Below are 27,900 nucleotides of genomic sequence, written 5' to 3' on the forward strand. Positions count from 1 at the left end.
AATGGCTGTTCCATTTTGTCAAATGATTTTTCTGTGCCTATTGAGATGATCATACATTTTCTTTATTGACATAATGTATTATGATACATTAATTTACTTTTTTTATTAAGCCAACCTTGCATTCCTGGGATAAATCTCAATTGAGAATGGTGTGTAATTTTTTATGTATATTTCTGGATTTGATTTGCTAGTAATTTGTTGAGAATTTTTGTGTCTATATTCATAACAGATATTGGTCTTAGTTTTCTGTTCTTTTGATTTTTTTTAAATCAGAGTCTAATACTGATCTCATTGAATGAGTTATGCTGTGTTTCCTGTAATTTCTTGGAAAATTTTGTGGCATTAATCTTTAAATGTCTAGTAAGAGTTACCAGTGAAGCCATCTTGTCCTGGATTTGCTTTGTGGAAAGTTTTAAAACTATTATTATAATTTAATCTTGTTATAAATCTACTAAAATTTTCTATTTTTTCTTGAGTCGCTAATTTGTCTTTTATAGGAATGTTTCCATTTCAACCAAGGTATATATATTAATGATACAAGAGCTCATTGTGAGGCAGGAAGAGATGTCTCCAGTCCCACTTCTGATTTCAGTCATTTGAGTCTTCTCTCCTTTTTCTTCATAAGTTTTAGCTCTTATCATAAGTTCAACCCTTGATAATTTCATGTATTCTAACATCTGGATACATAAATTTCTCATCCAAGTAAAATTTGGAATTATTTGTATTTTCTACTCATCTATAAGAATGTTTTAATGTAAAAGATATCTATTAATATATTTTTAATTTTTGTGAACTATTTAAAGTATAATTTTATAACTCACCTAAAAATTAAGATAGCTAATAATACACAGGTAAAATTCTAAATTATACTTAAAGGCTACCATACTGTGGGAAAAACATCCATCTAGGATTCTAGAGACCTCTATAATATGTGTTCTGCCATGAACTAGCTCTATAATTTTCAATAAATCACCTCTTTTCTTTAGGCTACAAATGGAATACCGTACCTGGCAGGACTGTAGCTAATGCATTCCCATCAGTGGTGGAGAGCTTGAGGTGAGGCAAATAAACTCTGTTCAGAACTGAAGTCTGAGCCCGGGTCCCCTGCATGCCAAGCATGATGGATGCTACAGTGCCCATGTGCCCTTCTCATGGGCTTCACAGGTGGCTCAGTGGTAAAGAACTCACCTGTGATGCAGGAGACCCCGGTGTGATTCCTGGGTTGGGAAGTTCCCCTGGAGAAGGGACAGGCTACCACTGCAGTACTCTTTGGCTTCCCTAGTGCTCAGCTAGTAAAGAATCCACCTGCAATGCAGGAGACCTGGGTTCAACCCCTGGGTTGGGAAGATCCCCTGGAGAAGGGAAAGGCTGCCCACTCCAGTATTCTGGCCTGGAGAATCCCATGAACAGAGGAGTCTGATAGGCTACAGTCCATGGGGTCGCAAAGAGTCAGACACAACTGAGCAACTAAACCACCACCACCATGCTCTTTTCATTATTTTCTTTAAAGCTCAAAGATTTCTTTTACTTAAAATTAGGTTTCCTTGGGTCTGACAATTAAAAGACATGAGAGTCATACAGGAGACCAAGAACTATTTCAAATTCTTAAATTCAGCAACAGGGGGAAAAAACAGACTCATCCATCAGAAGTTCTATTTTCTTCCTTTCTTTTATAATCTGACATAAATCACAGAAACCAAAGGCAAAATTTAAAAGCAATACAATATTCTCCAGTAGTTCACCTTATCCTTGGAAATGAGACTTATTAACTGTTATCCAGATGTGTTTAACATAGCTTAAAACAACTGTGCTCTAGTTTTAAACTGTGGGGTAATAATTTAACAATGTTCTATCTGCCTGAAACAAGACCACCCACACTTGAGAAATTTCCATCTTTCTTGAGGTCTGTATAACACAGAACTTGGCAAGCGAGGAAACGGCAGTAAGGAAGGCCAAGGCGAGGTCCGAAGAAGGCAGTTTTCTATACAGAGTATGAACTGCTGATGATAAATAGAAGTGACTATTGTTCAGTTTTCATGCCCAGCACATCCACGTAGGGACAGCTGCTTCCAGCAGGAAACAGCGGCACAATTCCAGACCTGTCTCCAGTTAACCTGATACCTTCCCCATATACTTTCAGCTGAGGAGTTGGGACCAACGACCACACACAAGAGACCACACGACAGAAGTGCGCACTGAGGTTGCCAGCGTGCCTGCGAGCCTTCATCTCCGGAAAAGATTAGAGCACCTTTGTGTGCCAGTAACAAAAACAGACTCAACAGAGTGAAAGTGAAGCCTGCACAAACAGTTCAAATGAGGGTGGACGAGGATTCTTCTCTTGGAAGATTCTCTTGGGTCCTCCATCAGGACCACACCTGCTGTGTGCTCGGGGGACACCCTCTCAAGCCTGCATGTTCGCCGTGACCCTGCTCTCACCTGCACGGAAGCACCTTGGCTCCAGCCGCGGTTGCTATGGATCTGGGTACGTTTCTTTATATCTGAGCATCCTGTTTAAGTGGGCTCCCCGCGTGGCTCAGACGGTACAGAATCTGCCTGCGGTGCAGGAGACCTGTGTTTGATCCCTGGGTCGGGAAGATCCCCTGGAGAAGGGAATGGCAATCCACTCCAGTATCCTGGCCTGGAGAATCCCATGGACAGAGGAGCCTGGCGGGCCACACTCCATGAGATCGCAAAGAGTCAGACACAAATGAGCAACTAACACTATATCCCATTTTAAGTATGGAACTAATAACGCAGGTGACAGAGACCGCTTAAAAATGAAGGAAAATGCTACAGAAAAGACTGCTCTTTCAATTCCAGCTGACCGCCCCAAGATGCTTGATGGCACGCATCAGACAGCAAGGATTCATCATGCTCCCGAGACAAGCCACGCGGGGGGCTCTGGACACCGAGGAGTGGCGTGAAGACATTGATCAGATGTTTAAGCTGCACCCGTGGATCGGGGCTCTCCTCTGGGACCAGACTTCACTACAGATGTCAAGGATGCAGCCCTCGGGAGGCGGGAGAGGAGCGGACTTGGGGGCCAAGTCACCCTGACCAGCCCTCCAGTCCCCACCTCCTCTCCCCGGCTCTTGGCAAAGTCAAGGTCAGGTCACACAGAGGGGCCCTCAGGGAGAGGAGGGCCTCCCTCCCACGCCTCAGCCCGCAGGCATTTTCTAGGGAGCCGCAGCTCGCTGATCCACAGGGCAGAGATTTACCGAACACGCAGCCCTAACCCAGAGTCATCCTGCTAAATGCACCACAGAGGTCAGGGCTGTCCTCCCAGCCAACAGCGGGAACTTTCCCTCTGTACCAGGAGGCAGCTGTCACCTTAGTAACAGAGGCTGTCACCTTGGTAATAGAGGCGGTCCAGGCCACCTGCTTCTTTCTCCCCAGTGGCCCCGCGTGATCCTAGTGACTGAGAGAGAAACACAAACCAGGCCAGCCGCCCTGAAGTTTTCCCCGCCACTCCCTCCGTGTGGCTTGGATTCTGTGCGGAGGGGCGGTCAGAAAGAGCGTGGACATGAGCGCAGACTGTGAAACAGCAACAGGACTGAGGGCAAGGGCCAAGGTCAGTGGTCGGAGGAAGGCTCTCTGCAGGTATGACCGAAGAACTGGGGTCCTCGAGACAAGAGGCTGTTGATGGAAAATTCAGGGAAATCACTGTCATCGAGGAGAAAAGCAGGGCCCAAATCCTGAAGCAGAACAGCTCTGAGTGGAACAGAGACATCTAGGGAGCAAGATGTGCCTGCAGGGGCGGACCCTGGGCGAGGAGGGTGGGTGCAATGCCTCGGGCAGAGGTAGGCGCCATCCTGGGGAGCGGGCAGGAAAGTGACACCCACTGGTCTGTTTCAGGGACATGTCTGGCCGCTGGTGAGAAGGGGCAGAAGAGGGGCGTGGTCCAGGAGAGAGAACAGGGTCTGCATGAAGAGTGGACGGATGTGACTTGTGGGTCAAGACTGTGGCCAGGGTGTGTAATCACACCTCAACAAAGCATGGGGCTAAACACATGGCCAAGTGTCCTTATCTCCTGAGGATATTACTGCGTAGTGAGGTAGTCACCGCTGAGGCACACCCTGCCAGAGGCATCCTTCCTGATAAATGGAGAGTATGCTGGGGTCAGGGGCTAAACAAGATGCGTTATAGCTGTTGAAAACAGGAGAATGTGGAGATCCACTATGCACTGAACAGATGCCTGACCTTCTCCACAGGCCTGCAGGCTTGGAACCACTCGCCCACACCGGCCCCAGAGCCGCTCCAAGTGAGCCCTCTGCCTAGAACAGCACGAGACTTCTGAACAAAATGTACTCTTTCTAAGACACTTTAATCGGTAGAAAGGATCCATTTATCTGGCAGTCTGGAAGTTCTTTGTTACACTGAGCTAAAAATAAATCTTTCTGAAACTTCCAACCCTGGGACCTGGTTCAGTAACGTGGAAACCGAGAAGCAAGTGGACTCTTCCTACACGAAAACTCTATAAAGACTGAAGGGCAGCTGTCAGCTCTAACTGACCCTTCAAATCGTACCTTAAAACCAAAAGGAGATGTTTTCCTCATAACAGTTCTTTTCCTATTCCTCCTCCTCTTTTTCTCCCCAAGTCCAGGTGCCCTTAGACTCCTTCTTGATCACTCAGTCGTGTCCAACTCTTTGCGACCCCATGGACAGTAGCCCACCAGGCTCCTCTGTCCGTGGGATTCTCTAAGGGAAGAATCCTGCAGTAGGTAGCCTTTCCCTCCTCCAGGGGATCTTCCCAACTCAGGGATCGAACCCATGTCTCCCACATTGCAGGCGGATTCTTTACTGACTGAGCTACCAAGGAAGCTCTTCTAGGACTTTGCAATTTCAATCGAAGCCTCTCTTCTCACTGGTGTGTTCACATTGTCCACATACTGAATAAATCCTAAATATATTCAGTAATAGTTCTCAACCTGTTTTCCTCTTCAATACATAGTGAATGACATTATTTCTATCATATGATCCCATTAAATTAAAAGTACAAAGCTAATGCTTAGGCTTTGTATGTGAGCTTATCCCCACCCACTGCATAAAGGCCAGGCCTGCACATCATTTGTCCACAGTTAACAGGACAGCAACTGACCCAACAAGAATACTCCATACAGACAGGAAGCAATAATTGAAAGTTAAAGTGCTGTGGTCAGTTCTGTCAGTGTTTCCTGTTAATTGAAGTGCCCCAAATACTGAACTTCTTTCTTGCTCTAAAAATCATGCTCAACATTTGCCAGAATCCCTTTAACACACACATAAAAATCACATTAATGTGATGTTCATGGTGACGATGTACAGGATTCAGCGTCTTTGCTCAAAATCCACAGCTGTTCACCTCAGCTCTCCCTACCCACGGGTACCTGTGGGGGGGTGTGTGTGACGGGGGTGTGGGTGTGTGAGTGACAGGGGTGTGTGTGATGGGGGTGTGGGTGTGTGTGTGACGGGGGTGTGGGTGTGTGAGTGACAGGGGTGTGTGAGTGACAGGGGGCTGTGTGTGTGATGATAGGGGTGTGTGTGTGTGACGATAGGTGTGTGTGTGACAGGGGTGTGGGTGTGTGACAGGGGTTGTGTGTGTGTGACAACAGGTGTGTGTGATGGGTGTGCGTGAGTGATAGGGTGTGTGAGTGCAGGGGTGTGTATGTGACTTTAGGTGTGTGTGATGATGGGGGTTGTGACAGGGAAGGTGGTGAGGGATAGGGGTGTGTGTGTGATGGGGGTGTGGGTGTGGATGACAGGGGTGTGTGTGTGACGATAGGTGTGTGTGTGACAGGGGTGTGGGTGTGTGAGTGACAGGGGTTGTGTGTAACAATAGGTGTGTGTGACAGGGGTGTGCGTGAGTAATAGGGGTGTGTGAGTGACGGGTGTGTGTGACGATAGGGGTGTGTGACAGGGGTAAGGGTGTGTGAGTGACAGGGGGGTGTGTGTGTGATGATAGGGGTGTGTGTGTGTGACGACAGGTGTGTGTGTGACAGGGGTGTGCGTGTGTGAGTGATAGGGGTGTGTGTGTGTGTGACGATAGGTGTGTATGTGACGATAGGGGTGTGTGACAGGGGTAAGGGTATGTGAGTGACAGGGGAGTGTGTGTGTGATGATAGGGGTGTGTGTGTGTGACGGGGGTGTGGTGTGTGAGTGACGGGGGTGTGTGTGTGTGTGACGGGGGTGTGGGTGTGTGAGGATGTGTGTGTATTTGCTCTCACCTCCCGAGTCCTCTCTGCCCCCAACTTTCTTGATCCCACTCACAACATCAGCGTTAAGGTTTTGGTTAGAAAATAAAGGTGTAACTACCAAAAAAGTTGAACAGATAAATTCTTAAGGCTTAAAATGCTTCTGTTCACTTGATGGGCCAGTACAACTGTCTGAGCAGTGTTTCCTGAATGCAATTCCATGTGAAGAAATGAAGTTGACATACAACTTCCTCACGGTGCCACGCATCCAGGCAGCAGCTCAATCCTGACCTGGTCCTCAGCCCTGCGGGCCTCAGTAACGTCACCTTCAAGAGCTGTTTCTCGGCAGGAATCCATTAAAACCATGAGCCTGTTTTTTAAGTATCTTAAGACTAGACACGTCCTCAAGCCACTTCGCAGTGACCTCCTGTGTCTGTGCTCGCGGCTGTGTGCTGAAGGTGAGGGCTTGGGCACCAGGCCCTCACGTGTCCATCCGGCTTAGTGGGGGCACTGGGAATGAAACAGGGGAAAAGTTACAACCAATCTAGACAGCATATTAAAAAGCAGAGACATTACTTTGCCAACAAAGGTCTGTCTAATCAAAGCTATGGTCTTTCCAGTAGTCATGTGTGGATGTGAGAGTTGGACAGTGAAGAAAGCTGAGTGCTGAAGAATTGATGCTTTTGAACTGTGGTGTTGGACAAGACTCTTGAGAATCCCTTGGACTGCAAGGAGATCAAACCAGTCCATCCTAAAGGAGATCAGTCTTGGGTGTTCATTGGAAGGACTGATGCTGAAGCTGAAACTCCAATTCTTGGGCCACCTCATGCGAAGAACTGACTCACTGGAAAAGACCCTGATGCTGGGGAAGATTGAAGGCAGGAGGAGAAGGGGACGAAAGAGGATGGATGGTTGGATGGCATCACTGACTCAATGGGCAGGTAATGGACAGTTTGAGTAAACTCCGGGAGTTGGTGATGGACAGAGAGGCCTGGCCTGCCGTGATTCATGGGGTCACAAAGAGTCAGACACGACTGAGTGACTGAACTGAAGAAAGTGAGATCTCATTAAACTCCATAAAGACCTCTTCCCTTCTAGTTCAAACACGTCCTACAAAACAAGAAGCGGCTTTGGGCCTCAGGGCCCCAACACCTCCTCTCCGGCCAGAGCTTCACCACGGTGGCGCTGTCCCCGTGGGCGCTGAGCAGAGTGCTGAATGCACCCGCATCTCCTCCGCCCCTGAGAAGCTGGAGAAACGTCCAAACTCACACGGAACCCCTTCTCTTTGGGGATTTCACTGAGTTCCACTACATCTTAAAAAGCAAGACAGCAGGAGTGTTTTCTCAAATCAGAGAATAAAAGGGTTTTTTTCTTCGTTTGAAAGTTTTTTTTAAATTTATTGGCAGGTTGCTTATTCATGGTGTTGTGTTAGTTTCAGGCATACAGCAAGGGAGTCAGTATTACACATACCCATCTATCCCCTTTCCTAGATATTCTTGGTAACTTTCTAAACTGATTGGAGGAGACTCTGTTTCACGTAAGTGACTGGTTTAGGTGCTCACTGAAACATTTACAGAAGGTAAACTTTCAGGTGAGCGCAAAGCCGAGTGGCCGCCGCCCCTGAGCCTCTGCCCCACTGGCCACTGGAGGAAGACAGGACGCTAACAAGTCTCTTCACGTTTGCACACAGTCTCCACTGTTTTTATGTGGGGACAAGTTAAACAGGGCGCATACTAGACAATTCTAGGCAAAATAAAACAGTGGGGGAAATGGGAAATCCCAGCCGCGCCCGGGCCGGCGTGGCCCTTCACACTGTTGTGGAAGGTGCATGAGGACCCACTTTACTGCGTGAGGTTATTTCATCAGGAACAAACCAGGACAGCAAACATCTAAACCACAGGGGCCCACAAGGTTCTAATCCTCCCCTTCATTACTCAGTCAGAGGGCAGACACCCCGCCTCCACTGCCTACATGCGTCTGTGCGCCCCCCACCCCACCTCCCCCTCCTGGCGGGTCTGTGCCCCCACCCCACCTCCACCTCCTGTGACGTTCTGTCTCCAGCAGACCAAGTAAGCCCTTCTTCTCTTTCTTGTACAAATGTCAGAAGGAAGTGCTGGTGTCAAACTTTCATTGAATCTTTATAATGCACCTTAGAACAGAAATTAGGAATTAATCTTATGGCACGAGCTCGGGCTATAGCAGTGTGCATCCGGAAGATATACCACATGCACCAGCTCACGCGGTGTTACAGTCACACCTCGCAGGCTGGCGACGAGCCACAGAAGACCCCTCACCTTACCTGTGCTAATGAAGCTTACAGTCAATAGAAAACGCTTGCTGTTTTAATAAAACACGAGTATTCAAAAACATTAGGAGCGAACAGTCACAAAAGGATGAGTAAATATAATAAGTCAGAAAGGCAGGAGAAAAGGGACCGCTAGGCTGTTGTGGAGAGTTTCTGGTTGTGGAAGCAGGATTTCTCTTCAGAACCCTCTCTCAGCAGCCTGTGTGACCCTGGGTCCAACTCAACCTCCCTTGTTTGTTTTTCTGTAAGAAATGATGACACCTTTTAGGATGACTTTGAAGGCTGAATAAATATTTTATGTGAACATGATAACTTGCTATGGAACCATAAGGATGATTCTCAAGGTCAGTCCTCCTAGAAGAAATCGCTCTTAGAGCTATTCCCATGAACATGGAGCACAAACCAGGGCTGTCCCTGCTAGCGTGCCAGGGCTGGGTTAGGACCGGGGAGGGGAACACAGCGGAGCTGCAGCCCAGGTTCCACACCAAGGCTGTGCCCGGGAGCCCCGTGGCCCGACTCCTCTCTGGGGGTGGGGTGTATTTTATCAAAAATGTAAAATAAGGAGAGTGTTCTCTATGATCTCTCAAGTTACTTCTAGCTCTAAAGTACAACTATTCTAGCTCTGCTAAAATGGACCATGAGCAAACAGACTAACAAACAAGTCGTAATCATCTGAACCAGCAAAGTAAGAACCAAACCGCATGGGAGGTGCCTTCCAATTTAAGGCAACTATGGAAACTTGATTCCGAACTGTGTTTCCAAGCTGAGAACTGCAGGCCCGCAGTCCCCTCAGCCTCGAGATCTGGAAGAACTTAGTGGCTTGGCAGGACGGCATGGCAGCTGGGCACAGAGGCACACAGCCTCCCGATGGAAAAGCTGACGGCTGTGCAGGCCGGGGGTCCAGTAACCAAGGTCCCCCTCCGCTCCAGAGCCGCGGGGAAGAGCTGCACCCGCGGGGGAGGGCAGAACGCCCCCGACCTGCTGAGACCAGAGGCCCTGTTTACCCCTCTCGTGTTCCTGCGTGTCATTCCTGGAAAGCACAGGCTTAGATCTGAACCAGCACAGGTGTGAACAAACAAAAATACCAACGCAGTGGATCCTGAGACAAAAATAAACAACTTAGGCTCCCAGATCTCCAACTTCTGAAGCCACAAAACAGACGTTCCGTGTGTAGCCCCTTTGCCATCTCACTCCGGGGCGGCAGGACCAGCGGCCTTCGATGGATTCATAGGCAACACTGGAAGGGGCCCCTCTTTCTAAGCCGGTTTGGGGTTGTACGAAAGTCTACATTTTACACATAAACTCACTCTGTGTTTCTGCTGATCCATCACTTTAAATGCTTGCCGAGCAGACCAGAGCACAGCTGTGTCTTGGACCCTGGGTCTCATGTGTGTGCCTCTGCCCCCACAGGAGGGAATCGCCCTCAGGGAAGACTGTGATTCCTCGCCCACGTGGGGGCAAGTGAGCACAGCAGTCAGCAGTGATGACGGAATCGTGACATGCACGTGCGTGCACACACACATGAACACACACATGTACACACACGCACGTACACACCCATGATTCACTCCCCAAGAGACACTGAGCTTCTGCTCTGCTGGTGACAGGTCTGTCTCTCAGGTATAATAATGAAAGTGAAGAAGAAAAACCATCCTCCCGAGGAACGCAGATTCCATTGGAGAAGCTGACGCTAAACTGATGATTTCAGAATGTAACACTCCGTGAGCCGTTCACTGTTGTGCTGTGTTCAGCCGCTCATCATGTCCAACTCTGAGAATTTAGGAATGTAACACTCCATGAGCCGTTCACTGTTGTGCTGTGTTCAGCCGCTCATCATGTCCGACTCTTTGACCCCACGGACAGTAGCCCACCGGGCTCCTCTGTCCATGGGGTTCCCCAGCAAGGATACTGGAGTGGGTTGCCATTTCCTTCTCCAGTGTGCTCTTTACATCAGGATCTGAAGCTGTTATTAAAAGGGCAAGATCTGAAGCTGACTTTATTTTAGGGGAAGGTCAGAGAAGACAGCGTCGAGGCCCCAAGCTGAGCAGGGGTCTGACAGGATCACACTGAGGGCAGCAGTGATGCGGGGCCGGCACGGGACCCCCGTGAACGGTGCGGGTGACAGAGCCGGTAAGCGGGCCGGCTGAGACCTTGTGGGACAACATCCTGGAAGTTGTGCCAAGGACTTACATTTACAGTTTCATTTATGCTTTTTCACCAAAATCCTACAGGGAAAATTATGCAGCAGTTAAGCAAAATGGTGACCGTGAGGTCACCTAAGGTCAATTACAGCGTTATAGTGAGCATTTTCCAGAATAATATTGAGCCTTCAGTTTTATAATGGAGCCACATGCAGTCAGACATTTCAGACATGTTATCAGACATGCCCAGAACTTTTGCCACAAGCACCTTTGCCACAGCATTTTCAGTGCGTGACTAACTGGCCACAAACCCAACATGCAGGAGAGATTAAAGCGCTGGTGGCCGTCTGTCTGACTCTCTGTTTCGCTTCTCCATCGACACACTGCCTTGTTTCCACACGACACAAGCCAAAGCCCTCATAACGGTCTGCACCGTGACAAACAGGCGGGGCAGCCCTGAGACTGGACGATCACCACACACGTCAGCCGGAGAGAAGACGGGGGAGCAAGATTACCAGGAGTGAGAGTGCAGAGCCACAGTGCATCCTCTACCAGAAAATGACAACACCTCGCTCTGCAAGCCTGCCGGGGACCCGAAGGGGCAGAGCTGTCACGGGGATGCACGCAGCTCTGCGAGCCCGCCGGGGACCCGAAGGGGCAGGGCTGTCACGGGGATGCACGCCGCTCTGCGAGCCCGCCGGGGACCCGAGGGAGCAGGGCTGTCACGGGGATGCACGCCGCTCTGCGAGCCCGCCGGGGACCCGAAGGGGCAGAGCTGTCACGGGGACGTGTGACAGCGAGAGTGAGCCAACAGCGCACGGCAGCGCTCGGGTACAGACCACGTCCCGGGCCTAGGAAACCGATATCCCTCCTAGCAAAGAGAGAATATTAGCAAAAGAAGAAAAAGTGCAATGCTGAATGAGAAGATGAATGAATCAACAAGTAAAAAAAAGTATAAAATACTACAAAGGAAAGACTTGGAAGGCAACCCACAAAATAAAATCCGTCATTTATACATGATTGCCATAACTCTACATGCATTTTAAATTATTCAAATATTTTGTATTTCACAATAAAAACTTTTATTTTTTGTTATTCATTTCACATTATGTGCTTTTAAATGTAACTTTTAATTTTTGGTTATTTAATCTTTTATGGCAAAATTGCCTTATAGTCAATTAGGTATGCAAAATGCTTGCAGCAAAAACACTAACAGCAAAAGTTCATAGAACCACCAACAGGAGACTATGGTGTAAAATGTACAGATGTCTTTTCAGTGCTCCCAGAAACCTTAATATAAAAACCCTTCTAACTTTATAGTATTTCATGATTTCTTAAAACTGTGAGTACTGAGTAAATTATGTCATCATATTTCCCCACATGATTTAGTGCTTTCTGGGTTCAAACTAGCAAGTGTGACCTGCGTTTCATCAGAAATTGGTGTAAATCCAACATTTTTCTGGACTTGCCATTTCCTACAAATTAGCAATGGCTTCTGGACATCAAACGCCTTCCTCACTGAAGAACTCTGTTTTAGGTCTGCTAACCAGTTATCTGGGAGCATACCTGTGGTTAGAACTTTCTCTCTGCTTTTTTTAATCAGGTCTGTCCACCGTGGCCTGGGGCGGTACTGATTTCACACAGGTAATGACGCCTGTGCTGTCTCTGGCCAGGTTGTAGATGGAGCATCTAGACCACTGAGGCGCAGCATCAGCCCCGGGTTCAGGTTCCAGTGGGCCCTTGCTACTGAGTGATGGATGTGGGCCTTCCTAGAAAAGTGGGTAGAAGGCAGGGGTTGAAACCTCGAGTTTGGCCAGCCAAGTGCTGGCAGGCCCCCAGGAGGACAGTGCATGTGGAGTCAGCCTGTGTACCGCCGTCTAGGTCACTTAACATAGACGCTCCCAGAGCGGGCTCTGACACCCATCCTGATGCTCCAGTGGGAGATTCAAATGTCCAGTCTCTTGATGGACCTATGCAAACAGCACGCGTGGGACAGGGCACAGACATCCCCACTTTCTTAGCAACACGCCAGGAGACTTTGATGAAAGTACACCTAGTGTACTGTGCATGACTCTCCAACTCGAGTTCCTGCTGCTGAGCTAAAATAGATTCCACACCTCTCCAGAGCACAAGAGCCATAAATCTATAGCAAAACAGACTTCAGTTGACTGACGTTGGCAACTTGAGCCCTGGAATAAACTCTGCTATGAACGGTTCAAACTGGAAACCCTGTCTCGTGCTGGGGAACACGGCACCCTCTCCATGTGGCCGTTATAGCCTCACCCACCCGGGTGGTTTCCAGCACAAACAATGGCTCCTACCAGTTTCAGAAGTTCAGTTTCCTTCCTCTTCTGTTGAAGAAATTCTGTCAGAAACCTTGAGGTCAACACCTTATTTGTTTCATCTTCGTAAATAATCATCTGGACAGGTTATGCTTATGCTACAGTGAAAGATCAATTTGTGGTCCTTTTTCTGGCCATCATAGGAAATTGCTTGAATATTAAAATAAATTACGTGACAGTAGCAGGCTTCCTACTCCTCAAGTCTGCACTACATTTAAATTTATGGTTTGGCTGTTGACTTTGCTAAGATCTGCAGAACATTTTCCAAAAGGGAGATACTGTAGATTTTTTAGAAGTGAAATTAACTTTTATGATGTGGGCATGATGAGAAAGTCAGGAAGTATCTGGGAATAAAACACTCTTCAGAACCAGAGCACTGCATGTGAAAACACACGTTTGAAAGCACTGGACGTCTGAGAGCAAACAGCATTAATGCCACGTTCACGGGATGTGTAGTGCCTCTCACAACATGGAAACAGGCCAAGCAGCTCTTTCGCAATCTTGATGCAGAATTCATCTCTGGTCAGCGAATCTACAATGGAGAACACGCTGCTGGCCCACAGGTCTCTGTGAGCAAGAGGTGGTCTCCCGTCTCGTCCTGTGCGTTTCAGACCCCGTTTCTCCTGGGAGCCTTCCCACACTCACAGGGCACTTAGGACCCCTCTCCTGTTCTTACACGGCTCCTTGGGTGTGCAGTGTGGGCACAGTGCTCCAGAAGGTGGGACCTGAAGTCAGCTGGATGGAAAACAAACCTTAGCATAACTACTCGCCAACCACATGGGTTTGTTCAAGTACGCTAACTTCTTCATGCCTCAGTTTCCCCATCTGTAGTATGAGGATAATTAAGTATCCACTTATCCAGGATATGATAATCAAATAAATAAATATTATTAATAAATATCACTTAGAATAGTGATATTACATAGTACATATTAATATCTAATGAACATAAGAAAATTTCTAAATTGAACTCAAACCATTTTGTCTTTGGCTACAAATAAGAAATTAGGCTTGGGTATGTGGCCAGGAAGAGAAACTCTAAATGGGACTCACTTAACACAGCACACACGGAGGCTGGCAGCTACTTGACAGAAAACTCAAGAGGCATCAAAGGCAAAACCAAAAGTGAGAGTTGGTGCCTCTTGGGTTTGAATCCAGACAAAGACAGGCTCAGTACCGGCTCTGCCACACGTTAGGTGTCAGACCTTGGTCAACGGACCCCTACATTCCTCAGGGACCTATCCGGTACAGACAGTAATCGTTAAGATCAGTTCACTATGTAATGTATATAATTATATGGGGATATAAAGTAAAGAAGGTAAAGAATATATATCTACATAGATACAAAAGGAAAAACACACAGGGAATTCCCTGGTGGTCCAGTGGCTAAGACTCCACAATTCCACTGCAGGAGGCATGGGTTCAATTCCTGGTCAGGGAACAAGATCCCACATGCCACATGGAAAAAAATAATTAAAAAAATAAAGATAATATTTAAAAACACCATACACACATGTGCACCTGCACACAGAATTCAACACTGTAACAACCCTTTTAGCTGCTCTAGAATCACAGAGATTATATAATTCAACAACCCAATTTTAGAGATAAGAAAATCAAGTCTCAAGAGGTTTAGTGAACTGCATGGCAAATATATAAGATTTCACTGCTATGGTTTAAATCTGCTTAAAGATAATGTTTGAACAAAACTTATAATAATATAATGTGAATTTATAGCATATTGAAAAGTAAAACACATCATTATCAGAGATTAAAGACCTGGAGAGGAGAAACAGAGATGCACTTACATATATCTACAAGGTTTTTACTACAGATAAAAGGCTTCCCTGGTGTCTCAGACGGTAAAGAATTCACCTGCAATGCATGAGACTCAGGTTCGATTCCCAGGTCAGGAAGATCCCCTGGAAAAGGGAGTGTTAACCCACTCCAATATTCTTGCCTGGAGAACCCCATGGACAGAGGAGCCTGGTGAGCTACAGTCATGCAGTCACAAAGAGTTGGACATGACTGAGTGACTAACACTTTCAGTTTTCATAGATTAAGTGGGATAATATAACCTGAAGACGTGCTGCCATAAATTATACACTTCAAAACTTCAAGCAACTTCAGATTGCTAAAATAGCATGCGATAGCTAGAATCCAGAAAAAGTCACAAAACAGCAGTACAAAAAAAATCCAACTGAGCCAAAAGAAGACAGAAAAAGAAATACAGCACACGGACAAGCGGGAGACAGACAAACAAAGTGAGGGGTCTTAAACGGGGTCATATCGATCATCACACTAAATGTGAATGGCCTAAATATACCAATTAAACAACAGAGAACATCAGATTGGATAAGAGTAGGACAAAGCTGAGTACCACTTATAAGAAACATACTTTCAATATAAAGACCAAGCAGGTTGAAGAAAAAAATGAAGATATACTATTATAAGGCCAATCAAAAAGCTGGAGTGGCCATATTAATATCAAGTACATTTCAAAGGAAATAAAAAGACACCATTTCATAAAAGTAAAGGGATCTAACCACCAAAACAACATAACAATCCTAAACGTAATACAGGCACTTCAAAACACATAAAGCAAAAGCTGACAGAATTATAAGGAAAGAGAGTCTCTTAGTGGAAGGTCCTCAGAGAAGAGTCCCTTACTCAGGATCATAGTCAGACTTTTCAATGCCACTTTCAGTATTGATAGAACATGTAGATAATTATTATGGATAAAGACGATCTGAAGAATGCTTTTGCCCATTTGTCTTAGTTCATACTTATAGAAGGCTCCAGACTACACATTCTTTTCAAGTGAACACAGAACATGAAACAAAGTTCATTAAATTCAAATCATGCAAAAAATGTGTTGTAACCAAGTGGCATTAAATCAGAAATCAATAAAGATTTTGGGGAAAAGTTCCCAAGGGTTTGCAAGCAGAACACACTTTTAGATAACCCAGTGAAGAACCAGCAAAGAAACCAAAAGGGAAATTTGGAGGTCTTCTGGACTAAATGAACATGAAAAGGTGACATCAAAATCAGGGGGAGTTCGTTTTCTCCATACCCTCTCCAGCATTTATTGTTTGTAGACTTTTTGATGATTGCCATTCTGACCAATGTGGGATGGTAACTCATTGTGATGTTGAGCATCTTTACATGTGTTTATTAGCCATCTGTATGTCTTCTTTGGAGAAATGTCTGTTTATCCTCCAATTAAAATAAGTAACTGAAAAAATCAGGAGGATGCTACTAAGAAGCAGTGCAAGGAGGGGACTTATGGCCCTGAGCTCCGACACTGGGGCCCTTCTGAACATGAAGAGCTCTGACTCTCGGGGCAGCAGGCATATGGCAGGACCATCGGGGAAACCCGGAGTTGCGCTCCTGTTATGTCTTGGCACAGGGCTCTCACAGTCCAGGGGGAGGAAGGCTGTGACTAAAGGGGGTTGAGGGTCGGGGGTGGGGGAGTTAGGGTCAGGGGTGGGGTGGGATCTGCTGCAGAATGGAAGACCAGGTGAGGGGAAGGTGGGTAAGAAGTGCCTGTAAAACCTGCTACAAGTGAGAGGGGGGCAGAGGGGACGGGTGGAGGGAAAATCACAAGTGATGCGATAACTGGTTGGGTTATGTTCAACAGCAAGTAGACGAGGTCGGGGTGGAGACCCAGGACACAGGCTGCCAGTGGGTGCGGTCAGACAGTCAAACAAGGGAGGACCCACCAGGCAGGCCCTGTAACGAGGAGCACCCAGCCTGGAGGTGTAACGTAGAGCTGGAAGCGGAACGTGGGCCTAAAGGAGAAGAGCCGGGCATTTGCAGAAGCCCAGACACGGAGGCTCAAGATGAGGAAAGGAACGCTGCACTCAGAGGCTGCCTGTGGACTGAGAAAGATGGACCTACAGCGGCCCCTGAGAAACCTGCCTGAGAAGGCAGGCTCCGCCCTGAGAGTCTCACACCTCCTGGCCCCCAGCACCCCCAGGACTCCCACAACACGGACTAGACTTTGACTGAATCGGCTCATTGCTCCTGCAATGAGTGAACATCCAGTGTGGAGAATCACTCACTCAAGGAGGAAAAGGAGCCCATTTTCAAAAAAGGAAGAAGTTGAAAAGTGACAGTGAAACCCTGAGCGAGCAGTTGCGGTGGTCCAGGTCTGACAGGAGCCAGCATTTCTGATGAAAAGCGACCCCGGCCTCTCGGGCTCAGTGGCCCTGGTCAGACTAAACTGGCCTCGACAACCCCTGCTGACCTCAATCCGTCTCCAACCACAGGGTGCTTCCTGTTCAGTACTGACCTTCATTTTTGTCTACATGTTGTAATCAAGAGCAAGAGTCTGTGAGGCTCCGTTTTCTCACAAGAGACAAAGACACAGGAGTAACGGTTCAAACTGACATGGCAGCAAAAGTCTTTTCTCTGCCAACATAATTTTTAAAGACTAGGGTTAATCAAAATAGAATTCTCTTGCTTATTTTAAAAGTTAAAATGCAAACTGTGAAAATAATAAAACTTATTTCCCAAGTTCACAGGCTGCCTTGACTTTCTGATCCTGATGGCAGGAGGGCTGCAGGGAGCTTTAAAAGGAAGGGTCAGCATTTCTGGGGCTTCTCAGAAGAGCCAGGCGGGCACCCAAAGTGCATCTACACGACATGAGTTAACCTTCCCGACCTGAGGGCAGCGTCCCTTGTGAGGACTGTTCTTTTGACCCCAGGAGGCCCTTCCGGCCTCACTGCATCACCCTTTGGGGGTGACGCCCCCCCCCCCAGGTGCCCGACACCCACACGGCAGGTGGCAGCCCCCTGCCGGCTCGGGCCACGCCGCCCACGGCAAGGGAAACACTGTCAGACGCAGTCCAGGCAGCTGCATGCCTGCTTCTGTCTGACTGCAGCAGGAGGGCTCGGCTGGAACCCACCCGGCTGGTGCAAGGCCTTGACCAGACCCTCCCAGCTTCCGGAAAGTTCTCTGGCCCCTGCCTCCCAGCCTGTTGACACCTGGCTTCGACCTGTGTGCTAGCCGGGCTTGGGCACTGCTGACATCCGGTGAGCTCTTGAAATAGTTCCAGTAAATGAACAGATACACCTGGTGTCACTTAAGTCAGCAGCACAAGGCCACTGCTCAGAGCCAAGGCCGTGGACACCCAGGCGCCCGACAGGCTGGAGGACACACACCGTCCGCCGCTGTCCACGCCCATGGACGAGCTCAGAGCCTCTCGAGTCACAGCAGAGTCCCCACTCCCACCTCGAACCTGGCAGGTCTGGGTACTTCCTGACTAAAGTCACACATAGGAAGCACAGCAGTCTGTTGAAATCCACACTCAAAAAAAAAAAAAAAACAGAGACCCATTCTCCGGGATGCTGCTTTGCCGGAAGGCACGATCCTGGAGAGTCACTACACTTAGAAAAATTACAGCCAACGTGTCAGCCAGGTTCACTGTACCCTCTGAGGTTTCAGAAGACTGAGGTCTGGGAGAGGGACCCTCACGTTACTTGAATGGCTACATTTGGACTGAGGTACCTTGCCCACTGGCAGCTAACTGATGGTGAAACGCAGGACGTGACGTTAGTTCTATTTTATGTGTCTTTGCTTGGACTTTCAGGCCAATTGCTAAATGCAGAGCCTAACCTTCTTTGGTAAAATTTTAAAACAAGATGAAGTTTTATCCTAAATCAAGTCAGAAGACTGAATATTAATATTAGTTCTCCAAAATATTCAAAACTAGAAACACCCCGGGAAATTGACTCTCTATTCCAGGTAAGACAGAATGTTGCCTGCCCTGATGTATGACTTGGCTGATATTTTAAGAAGATCATGAAGTCCCACCCACCAAGAACACCCCTCCCCAGACGTCAAGCGCCCGGGATGCACGTGGGGGCTGCCTTCCTCCCTTACCCCTGCTGCTTCGGATGTGGACCTGCCCACCACGGGGATGCCAGCGGGGCTGGGGGCACCCAGAGACCCTCTTTCCGCCTGGGATCTGCCCGCTGCTAAAAAGCTGAGTCCTAAGAAAGGGGTTTTATACACCAGGCACCAGTTTCTCATTAACTGACTTTATAAGTCCAATTCTTACTTTTCATTATTAAGTGTCTCCAATGGCTCAGGTTTTGTCTGTGAACGATTATGTATCAGAAAGAAGCCTTTGGTCAGTTATGTAACAAAGAAAGAAGCATTTGTGGTGAACACACAATAGCACCACTTACCAAAGCCCTGTTCTTGATTTCTGGAAATCCTCGGGTTAATTCCAAGAGTCAGTGGTGAGGCCCTTAACGATAATTCTCCAGCGTGAGGGCCCCAGAGGAGGACAGGGGTCAAGTCACCCGCAGGCCGGCAGCCCCCGCACCCCACAAAGCCAAGGAGAGCTGGTGTCTGTCCGCCTGGACCCAGACAAGACCTTCACGGTGTTCTTGCCCCCAAAACATGCCGCTGCATTCGAAGAAAAACAGGACTATTTTGACCGGGAAGGCTGATAACTTTTCACCGAGGCCGCTGTGACTTTTGAACCTCCAGGAGGGGAACCTCACGCGCGCACCACGCACGTGTCACGCACGCGTCACGTCCTGGGGGCGGAGCTCCGCCTGGGGGCCCCCTCCCCACTCAGGCGACGAGACAGGTACACACGGCCCAGAGAGTGAGCACGCCCTGAGGAGGCCTCGACTGCAAGCCCCAGCCTCGCCGAGTTTACGTCAAATGGCTGTACTGTAGCGCGATTATCACACAAGGCACGCGACGTCTGCACCCAAGGTCCTCACAGAGAAAAAACAGAAACACAACACTCTCACCGCTCACTCTCCTGGGACTTTAGATCCCCTCCTGGAGCCAACCAAGTGTCCAGCTCAGAGCCTGGCGCTTAACAAGCAGTTGCGGGGGAGGAAGGTAAATCAGGAGCTTGGGATGAACAGACGCACACACGACCTGATGTAAAACGGATAACCAACGAGGACCTGCCGTACGGCACAGGAACTCTGCTCAATACTCTGCGCTCACCCACATGAGAGAAGAGTCTGAAAAAGAATGAAAATACATATCTGTATAACTGAAGCGAGCAGGAAATAAACAGCTTATTGATGAGGGTGAAAGAGGAGAGTTAAAAAGCTGGCTTGAAACTCAACATTCTAAAAACTAAGATTAACTAAGATCATGGCATCCTGTCCTATCATTTCATGACATACAGATGGGGGAAAAGTGGAAACAGTGACAGATTTTATTTTCTAGGGCTCCAAAATCATTGCAGACAGTGACTGCAGCCATGAAATTAAAAGACGCTTGCACCTTGGAAGAAAAGCGATGACCAACCTAGACAGCATATTAAAAAGCACAGACATTACTTTGCAGGCACAGGTCCATACGGTCAAAGCTATGGTTTTCCCAGTAGGCATGTACAGATGTGAGAGTTGAACCATAAAGAAGACTGAGCACCAAATAATTGATGTTTTTGAACTGTGGTGTTGGAGAAGACTCTTGAGAGCCCCTTGGACTGCAAGGAAATGAAACCAGTCAATCCTAAAGGAAATCAACCCTGAATATTCATTGGAAGGACTGATTCTGAAGCTGAAGTTCCAATATTTTGGCCACCTGATGAGAAGAACTGACTTATTGGGGAAGACCCTGATGCTGGGAAAGATTGAAGGTGGGAAGAGAAGAGGACGACAGAGGATGAGATGGTTGGATGGCATCACCGACTCAATGGACATGAGTTTGAGCAGACTCCAGGAGATAGTGAAGGACAGGGAGGCCTGGCGTGCTGCAGTCTCAGTTCAATTCAGTCGCTCAGTCGTGTCTGACTGTTTGTGACCCCATGGACTGTAGCCCGCCAGGTATCTCTGTCCATGGGGATTCTCCAGGCAAGAATACTGGAGTGGGTTGCCATGCCCTCCTCCATGGGATCTTCCTAACCCAGGGATTGACCCCAGGTCCTCCACATTGCAGGAGGATTCTTTACCATCTGAGCCACAAGGGAAACCCAAGAATACTGGAGCAGGTAGCCTATCCCTTTCTCCAGGGGATCTTCTTGACCCAGGAATCAAACCAGGGTCTCCTGCATTGCAGGCAGATTCTTTACCAGCTGAAGCCCCAGGGAAGCCCCAAATCAACTATACTTCAATAATTTTTTAAAAAGCAGTTGATAAATATCACTGTTACAAGATTTGCCAGCTGGTCCTTGTCCTAACACCTTCCTCCTGCCTCTTCCCTCTTTAGAGAGTGGCATATAAGAAGCAAAATGAAACTGGAAGAAATGCTTTCTTTAAAAAAAAGGTCATCAGATTTCCGTTTGGAGAGTTTAGGAGAAACATCTCAGCCACAGTCTGTGTGCTAACAGTGTGGACATTCAATACTGGGAGCTCCAATGACAAAATAATATTGAATATACTTGGTCTTACTGCAAATCTTTAAAAAAGGCCCACAGTGGCCCAGAGGGGAGGCAGTCGGCATGGACATGAGGCAATTGCTGGACTCCTTCCCAGCCCCCGGACAGAGCAGGAACCGGGGGAACTGGGAGAGGCTGGGACAGGGCTTCACACTGGTGGGCTCGGATTGGGCAGCTCTGCAGCCCAGGGGCATCTGGAAACATCAGCACTGCTAGGGGCTCCCAGCATCAATGTGAAGGGACCGGGGATGTGAGTCTGGCTGCAAGTGGACAGTTGTGCATGTTTTGGGACAGGGACCTGAGGAACCATTCAAATGCATGTCCCTACAAGACAAGAAGTCCAGGTGCAGGAACTACGGCCCAGTGCACCCTGACAAGACTGTCTCTGTGGGAGGACAGGGCAGGTTTCTATCCCAGTACCAACAGCATGTGAGCTTCAGAGTAACAATTAGGAATAAGGAGATGTGCTAGGTTCTACAGAGAAACAGAACCAGCAGGACAGATGAGGACACGTTATAATGAGATTTATTCCAGGAGGTGGCCCACGTGGAGATGGAGGCTGAGAGATCCAGGATGGCTGGAGGGGCCGCTCAGTCCAGCCTGAGGGCCAGGGGGCTGATGTCTGAGGCAGGAGGACACGGACGCCCTGCTTAAGCGAAGGGAGGAATTCACCCTTCCTTCCACCGTGCGCGGTTCCAGGCCCTCGGCAGTGGGGTGAGGCCCCCACTGTGGGAGGGCAGTCCTTCCACAGTTCACCAGCACCAGAGAAGCCCTGCTCCTTGGAGACCCTCCCAGACAGGCACAGAAACAGTGCTTCGCCAGGCGTCCGGCCTCCCTCCCCAGCCATGAGGACATAAAATTAATTATCACAGGAGCTGTCCTAAGCTCTTCCTAAATATATAGTTTTATTTCTACGGTGACTTCTGGAAGTCGGCACAGAAATAAAAATGGAATAAAATGGAATCAGCTCAGAACCCCAAATGGGGCCCCCCCAACACTCTCCAACCAAAAATGAAAATTATAACATCACAAAAAAGCATCAGCCACAGACATTCGACTGCAAAAATCTGGAAGATATTTTCCTGTAACCACAAGACTAAAGGACATAGATTGAGAAACAAATGTTGGCATAAACACACACCACCCTCCGAAACAATGCAACTGTACGGGGCAGGACGAAATCCCGGGCAGCCCCCCGAGCTGCACAGGCCCCCCAGCTTGGAAACGCAGGACACGGGGCGCCCACTGGATCTTCAGGGCCGTCTCCCGACCAGGACCTCGCTTCCCACGTCAGTGTGAGGCTGCAACTTCATCAGTAAACGGGTAGCTTGACAAAGACAAGACAAGCAATGGGTGCGGCTGATCCAGGAGACGTCAACATACAAATTGCAGGGAGGGGAAGCAGTACGCAGAGAACAAGGCGGCCGTGCACAGACAGAAAGCACAAATGCACCCAGCCCGCTGAAATTGGTGGGCCTGAGGCCACGGAAAACCCATCCTCAGGGCGCCGAAGAGAGAACAGAGGACCGGAAAAGACTGCTTTCTTTTTTCCAGGAAAACAAGATCAAGATGGCTAAGAGACAGAGAGGACTGGACTTCTCAATAGTGCACGTTCCTGAGGAGAAACAGGGCGGGGTGATTTTAGGATTCCTTGTGATTCCTGATGATCTGCAGTAGCTGACGGGGAATGAACTGTGCTGTTCAATATTTATGCTTTGCTGTTTCATTTAGGATTTCGAGCCTTATCAAAAAGTGAAGCTGAGAGTAAACACAGTGGTTTCATGTCAGGTCCCAAATATGCAAACATGTCTGTGTGGGACATGGCCCCACGCTGTGCTCAGGCACTCAGTCGTGTCCCACTCTTTGTGACCCCATGGACTGCAGCCCACCAGGCTCCTCTGTCCATGAAATTCTCCAGGCAAGAACACTAGAGTGGATTGCCATGCCCTCCTCCAGGGGATCTTTCCGACCCAGGAATCGAACGGGGGTCTCCTGAATTGCAGGTGGATTCTTTACCAGCTGAGCTACCAGGGAAGCCCGTGGCCCCTTGACTTGGGTGTAAATCCAGGCTGGAGGCAGGCAGGATGCCCCTGCCCAGGGCCATGGATGCTCATGCAGGAAAGCCTCTTCCCAGCACTTGCAGGGGAGCAGAGGCTCTGTCATGCTGCGGCCTCTTCCACCAGCGCAGTCCCTCAGAGGAGACACTGATGTGCAAGGACCAGCCATGCAAACAGGGCGCTTGGTGCTGGACACCACGGCAACGGGGGTCTCGATGCACCATGGCGATCTCATGCAGAAGAAAATGACCTGCAGCTCATTTTCATTTGTAAATTTTCATCCAACCTATTAATGTTTAAATTGTAAGACCTAGTTTCCTTAAGTCTTTCAATATCTTATTTATCACATGTAGAACTCGAGTAGATTTTGACCATCACATGCAGGGTGGCCTTCGATTTGTGTTGATTCCACTCATGATGAACAGATTGAAATCCCTTAGTCAATGATTTAATATAATTTAAATTCTCTTAAAATTATTGATTCTTTTCAAATGTAATATATTACATTTCTTTAAATGACAAAAATAAAAAACCAAAATGCTCCCAAGTTCTTAATTCTCAAAAATCTAATAAACTAAACTGTATCAATATGATGACTGTCAGTTCAGTTCAGTTGCTCAGTCGTGTCTGACTCTTTACAACCTCATGGACAAAATGCTGGGCTGGATAAAGCACAAGCTGGAATCAAGATTGCCGGGAGAAATATCAATAATCTCAGATATGCAGATGACACCACCCTTATGGCAGAAAGTGAAGAAGAACTAAAGAGGCTCTTGATGAAAGTGAAAGAGGAGAGTGGAAAAGTTGACTTAAAACTCAACATTCAGAAAACTAAGATCATGGCATCCGGTCCCATCACTTCATGGCAAATAGATGGGGAAACAGTGGAAACAGTGACAAATTTTATTTTGGGGGGCTCCAAAATCACTGCAGAGTTGGCAAAGTAATGTCTCTGCTTTTTAATATGCTGTCTAGGTTGGTCATAGCTTTTCTTCCAAGGAGCAAGCCTCTTTTAATTTTCTGGCTGCAGTCACCATCTGCAGTGATTTTGGAGCCCCAAAAAATAAACTCTGACACTGTTTCCACTGTTTCCCCATCTATTTCCCATGAAGTGATGGGACCGGATTGCATGATCTTAGTTTTCTGAATGTTGAGCTTTAAGCCAATTTTTTCACTCTCTTCTTTCACTGTCATCAAGAGGCTCTTTAGTTCTTCTTCACTTTCTGCCATAAGGGTGGTGTCATCTGCATATCTGAGATTATTGATATTTCTCCCGGCAATCTTGATTCCAGGTTGTGCTTCACCTAGCCCAGCGTTTCTCATGATGTACTCTACATACAAACACCTTAAATACCACTTATTTTCTGATTATTCCTAAACTTATGAAAGTCTATTAAGAGTGCAGGCATATGTACTTGTCTCTATATTTAACTATAATCACTGAAGAAACACTTTCTGATCTACAGTGAGTTGGAGCCGCATTCCGGGAGAGCCAGCACACACATCATCACAGTCAATTTTAAATTAAAAGCTGCAACAATCAGTAAGCAAAAAGATAAAGATATGAAGGAGAAAAACAAGTAATTTACAAATGAGAAGAAAAAACCTGAATACGTGATAGCATATGAAAAAATGGGTAGTCTCCCTAACATTCAAAGAAATTCAAATCAAAATAACGGGACACTGTTTCTTGATAATGAATTTAACAAGATAATCAAAGTGTTAACAACTGATGCTGGTGGGGAAGCAAGCAGCACTTTGAAAAATGTTTGTCTGTATTTATCAGAATCCTTTCAAAGTTTCACTATTTTACTCAGCACTACTGCTCCTGATAAACCTAGTTACAGAAAACGCTGTGTACACAGAGATGTACATCAACACGATAACATCAAGAACAATTCAAATGTCCATTATCAAAGTATCACTATCTTAAAGAAAAATAAGAATTTTCCAGATTTCCATCCCTTTACTACCCCTTTCCCCAGACGCCAGCTGGCCCGAGGCAGGGAGGACAGAGGTCACGGCCCCGCACACACATCCCGTCACTGCTCCTGGTTTTTCCTCCGCCGGGTCTAAGCCACACCTGGAGCTGGCCTCCACCTGTGTCCCATCTGTTTGCATAAACAGTCTGAGGTCTCTCGTATTCCTACTCTATTTCTTGGGTAATGTTAGCGACGTAGTTAAATGAAACCCTGTAAAGGTGGAAAGACCAAAGCAGAATTTTCCATAAAAAACCCCACATGGCACAGAAATGGAAAATGGAAAATAAATGCCTACTTAATACCCTAAATATCCACTGTCAGTAAGAAAGGGCTTTTATGTCACCTTTCATCTATGCTGTATTTCATTAATTATTTTATAACTGACATCAGGTAAAATGGACGCTGTTATATCAACGTAAGATTCCTTTGAAGACATGAGGTCAGTTGTATTTGTGACCGCTGAGCGTTCCAACAAACGTCCCCCACCTCTGTCTTCACGTGCTGCGGCTCTCCTCTGCGGCTCACTCGCACGTTTCCTCGCCTTCCTCCCTGCGGGGCCGCGGACCCGCTCCCCGCAGCCTGCATGCTCACTCTCCTGTCTTCTTTTGACCTCCGGTTTGAATACCCTGCATCATTTTGCTAGAAATTACAGTCTTGCTTGGCTACCATCGCAGCCGGGATAGATTAACTGTGAAGTTAATCTCCACCTCAACAGTGAAGTATCTTAAGACAAACACACCACCTTCTCTAGACCCAAAGCTGACCACCCGCCCTCCAGGCCACACTGGACCTGGCCACCCAGCTCAGCTGCACATCCTGGCAGGACCGTAGGGAGCAGCGTCCTCACAGACCCTCAGGTCTCGGCCGCCCTGTGGAGGTCCCGCTCCCCGGCAGCCACTAGGACCCCTCATCACTGTCAGAGCCCTTTTCTCTGAGCCACATGCACTGTTGGAATCATTTTATCAGTACAAGTATAAGCTTCTTCCAAAAGACTCACAAGTGTTACTTTGACACCTGAGCAACATCAATAATAAAAAGTCTACTCTGGGACCATATCCAGCAACTTATTCCAAGGGACTCAAAACTTTAATTTTTGAAAGGGGATAACATCTCTCTCAATTAAAATTAATTTACAAAGAAAAAAAAACTACCATGGGATCTGCCTCCTGGCTTCCCCCAAAGCTATGCAGCGTCCCTGGAACAAAGCTGGCACCACCCCGGGAGTCCTTGTCTCCTTCCCGACCAGGAGATGTGGAGGCTAGTGCCCACTTTGCCAGTCCTCATGAATGCGCCCTTAGATGAGGTCTGGACTGCGGGAACACGGCCAGAAGGTCTGCGGAGCCTGCCAGCTGCCCCCTCAAGTCCAGCATGGTCTTGGGCCTGACCAGCACCAGAGCCACCACGGGGCAGCCAGTGTTGACTAGACAACCAGAGACACAAACAGAGGGGGATCTGGAGTAAAAGATGTAAGCTGTATTAAATACTAATGAAAATTGAGTATTTGGGGATTCTGATCTCCCTCTGTATTTGAATAACAAGATCATTCACTTTTCTGGGTTGATTTGCAACAGATGTTACTTTATCTTAATCCTTTCTCCTAATTAAGATTCTTTAAATTTTGTGGCTCTCCTTCTCCCTCCAAATTCTTTTCTGGGGAATTTCGAAATCCATTCCTTACTTCACTGTACTTGCTTTCCTCCTTCCATCTTCCTGTCCACGAAGATCTCCTTATTTTTCTACATTTCTGTTGAAGCAAATGTCCATTGGCACAGAATGACAAATACTTTCATTGTAAAATGAAAAACCCTCCATTCCTCTTCCTCCCCAGTAAAGGTAGCTTTTCAAAGTTCATCTCCCTGCGCTCAATGAAAACTAGCATGTAAACTTAAATATGATAAAATTCTACCCAAACACAGCCTGACAGATACAACAGCTGTGACACGGGACTTGTCTGAAACAGAGGAAGCCTACCTGAGCGGCAGCCGGGCTGAAGGCCACAGCGGTGACCGCGCTGCTGTGCCCTGCGAGTCTGCGGGAGAAAGTGCTGGAGCTGGTCTCGTACACGTACGCCTGGAAGACAGAATGCACAGAAGCTGTGTTGAAGACTCGCATAATCTGCAAGGAATCGTCAAAGCGGAAGCAAGTGCCCCAGCTGACCAAGCATCAGAGCTGCATCGGGGCAGCTGACGACACACCGCCTGAGCCACAGAAGCAACGTCGTGAAACATGCCTTTCCTTTTCCCTCTGAGACAGTTTGTCTTCTTCATGAATTTACATCATACTTTCTATTTTCTGCCTTGAGCCTCCACAAAACCCTGTGAACAGATTTAAATATATGCTCATGTGTGAGGATTAATTTTCAGTAAAGGGTTTTCTATTTCACCCTTCTCTGGAAGTCCTAAATTGAGTGGGAAAATCTGTTTTATTGCCCTTTTACATAAACTTGAGAGAGAAATGTCTATACTTTGCTTCCTACTAATCAGCTTGGAGTTGGAGCGATTCAAACATTTAGAATTTTCTCCAAGCAGTTGATGAAATGAAAAA

The 27,900-nt window shown here is 47.5% G+C and overlaps 1 protein-coding gene across 2 annotated transcripts in view; it reads right to left on the reverse strand.

Annotated features, from left to right (window-relative positions):
• Positions 1 to 27,900, reverse strand: part of WDR27 (WD repeat domain 27) — a 140,806-nt gene that overhangs the window by 41,585 nt on the left and 71,321 nt on the right. For both annotated transcript variants that reach the window (XM_043457174.1, XM_043457173.1), the window contains exon 24: positions 27,328 to 27,426. In XM_043457174.1, coding sequence (XP_043313109.1) covers positions 27,328 to 27,426 — 99 coding nt within the window. The remainder of the gene's footprint in view (positions 1 to 27,327; positions 27,427 to 27,900) is intronic.

This window comes from Cervus canadensis, chromosome 33 (genome assembly GCF_019320065.1).
Source record: "Cervus canadensis isolate Bull #8, Minnesota chromosome 33, ASM1932006v1, whole genome shotgun sequence".
NCBI lineage: Eukaryota > Metazoa > Chordata > Mammalia > Artiodactyla > Cervidae > Cervus > Cervus canadensis.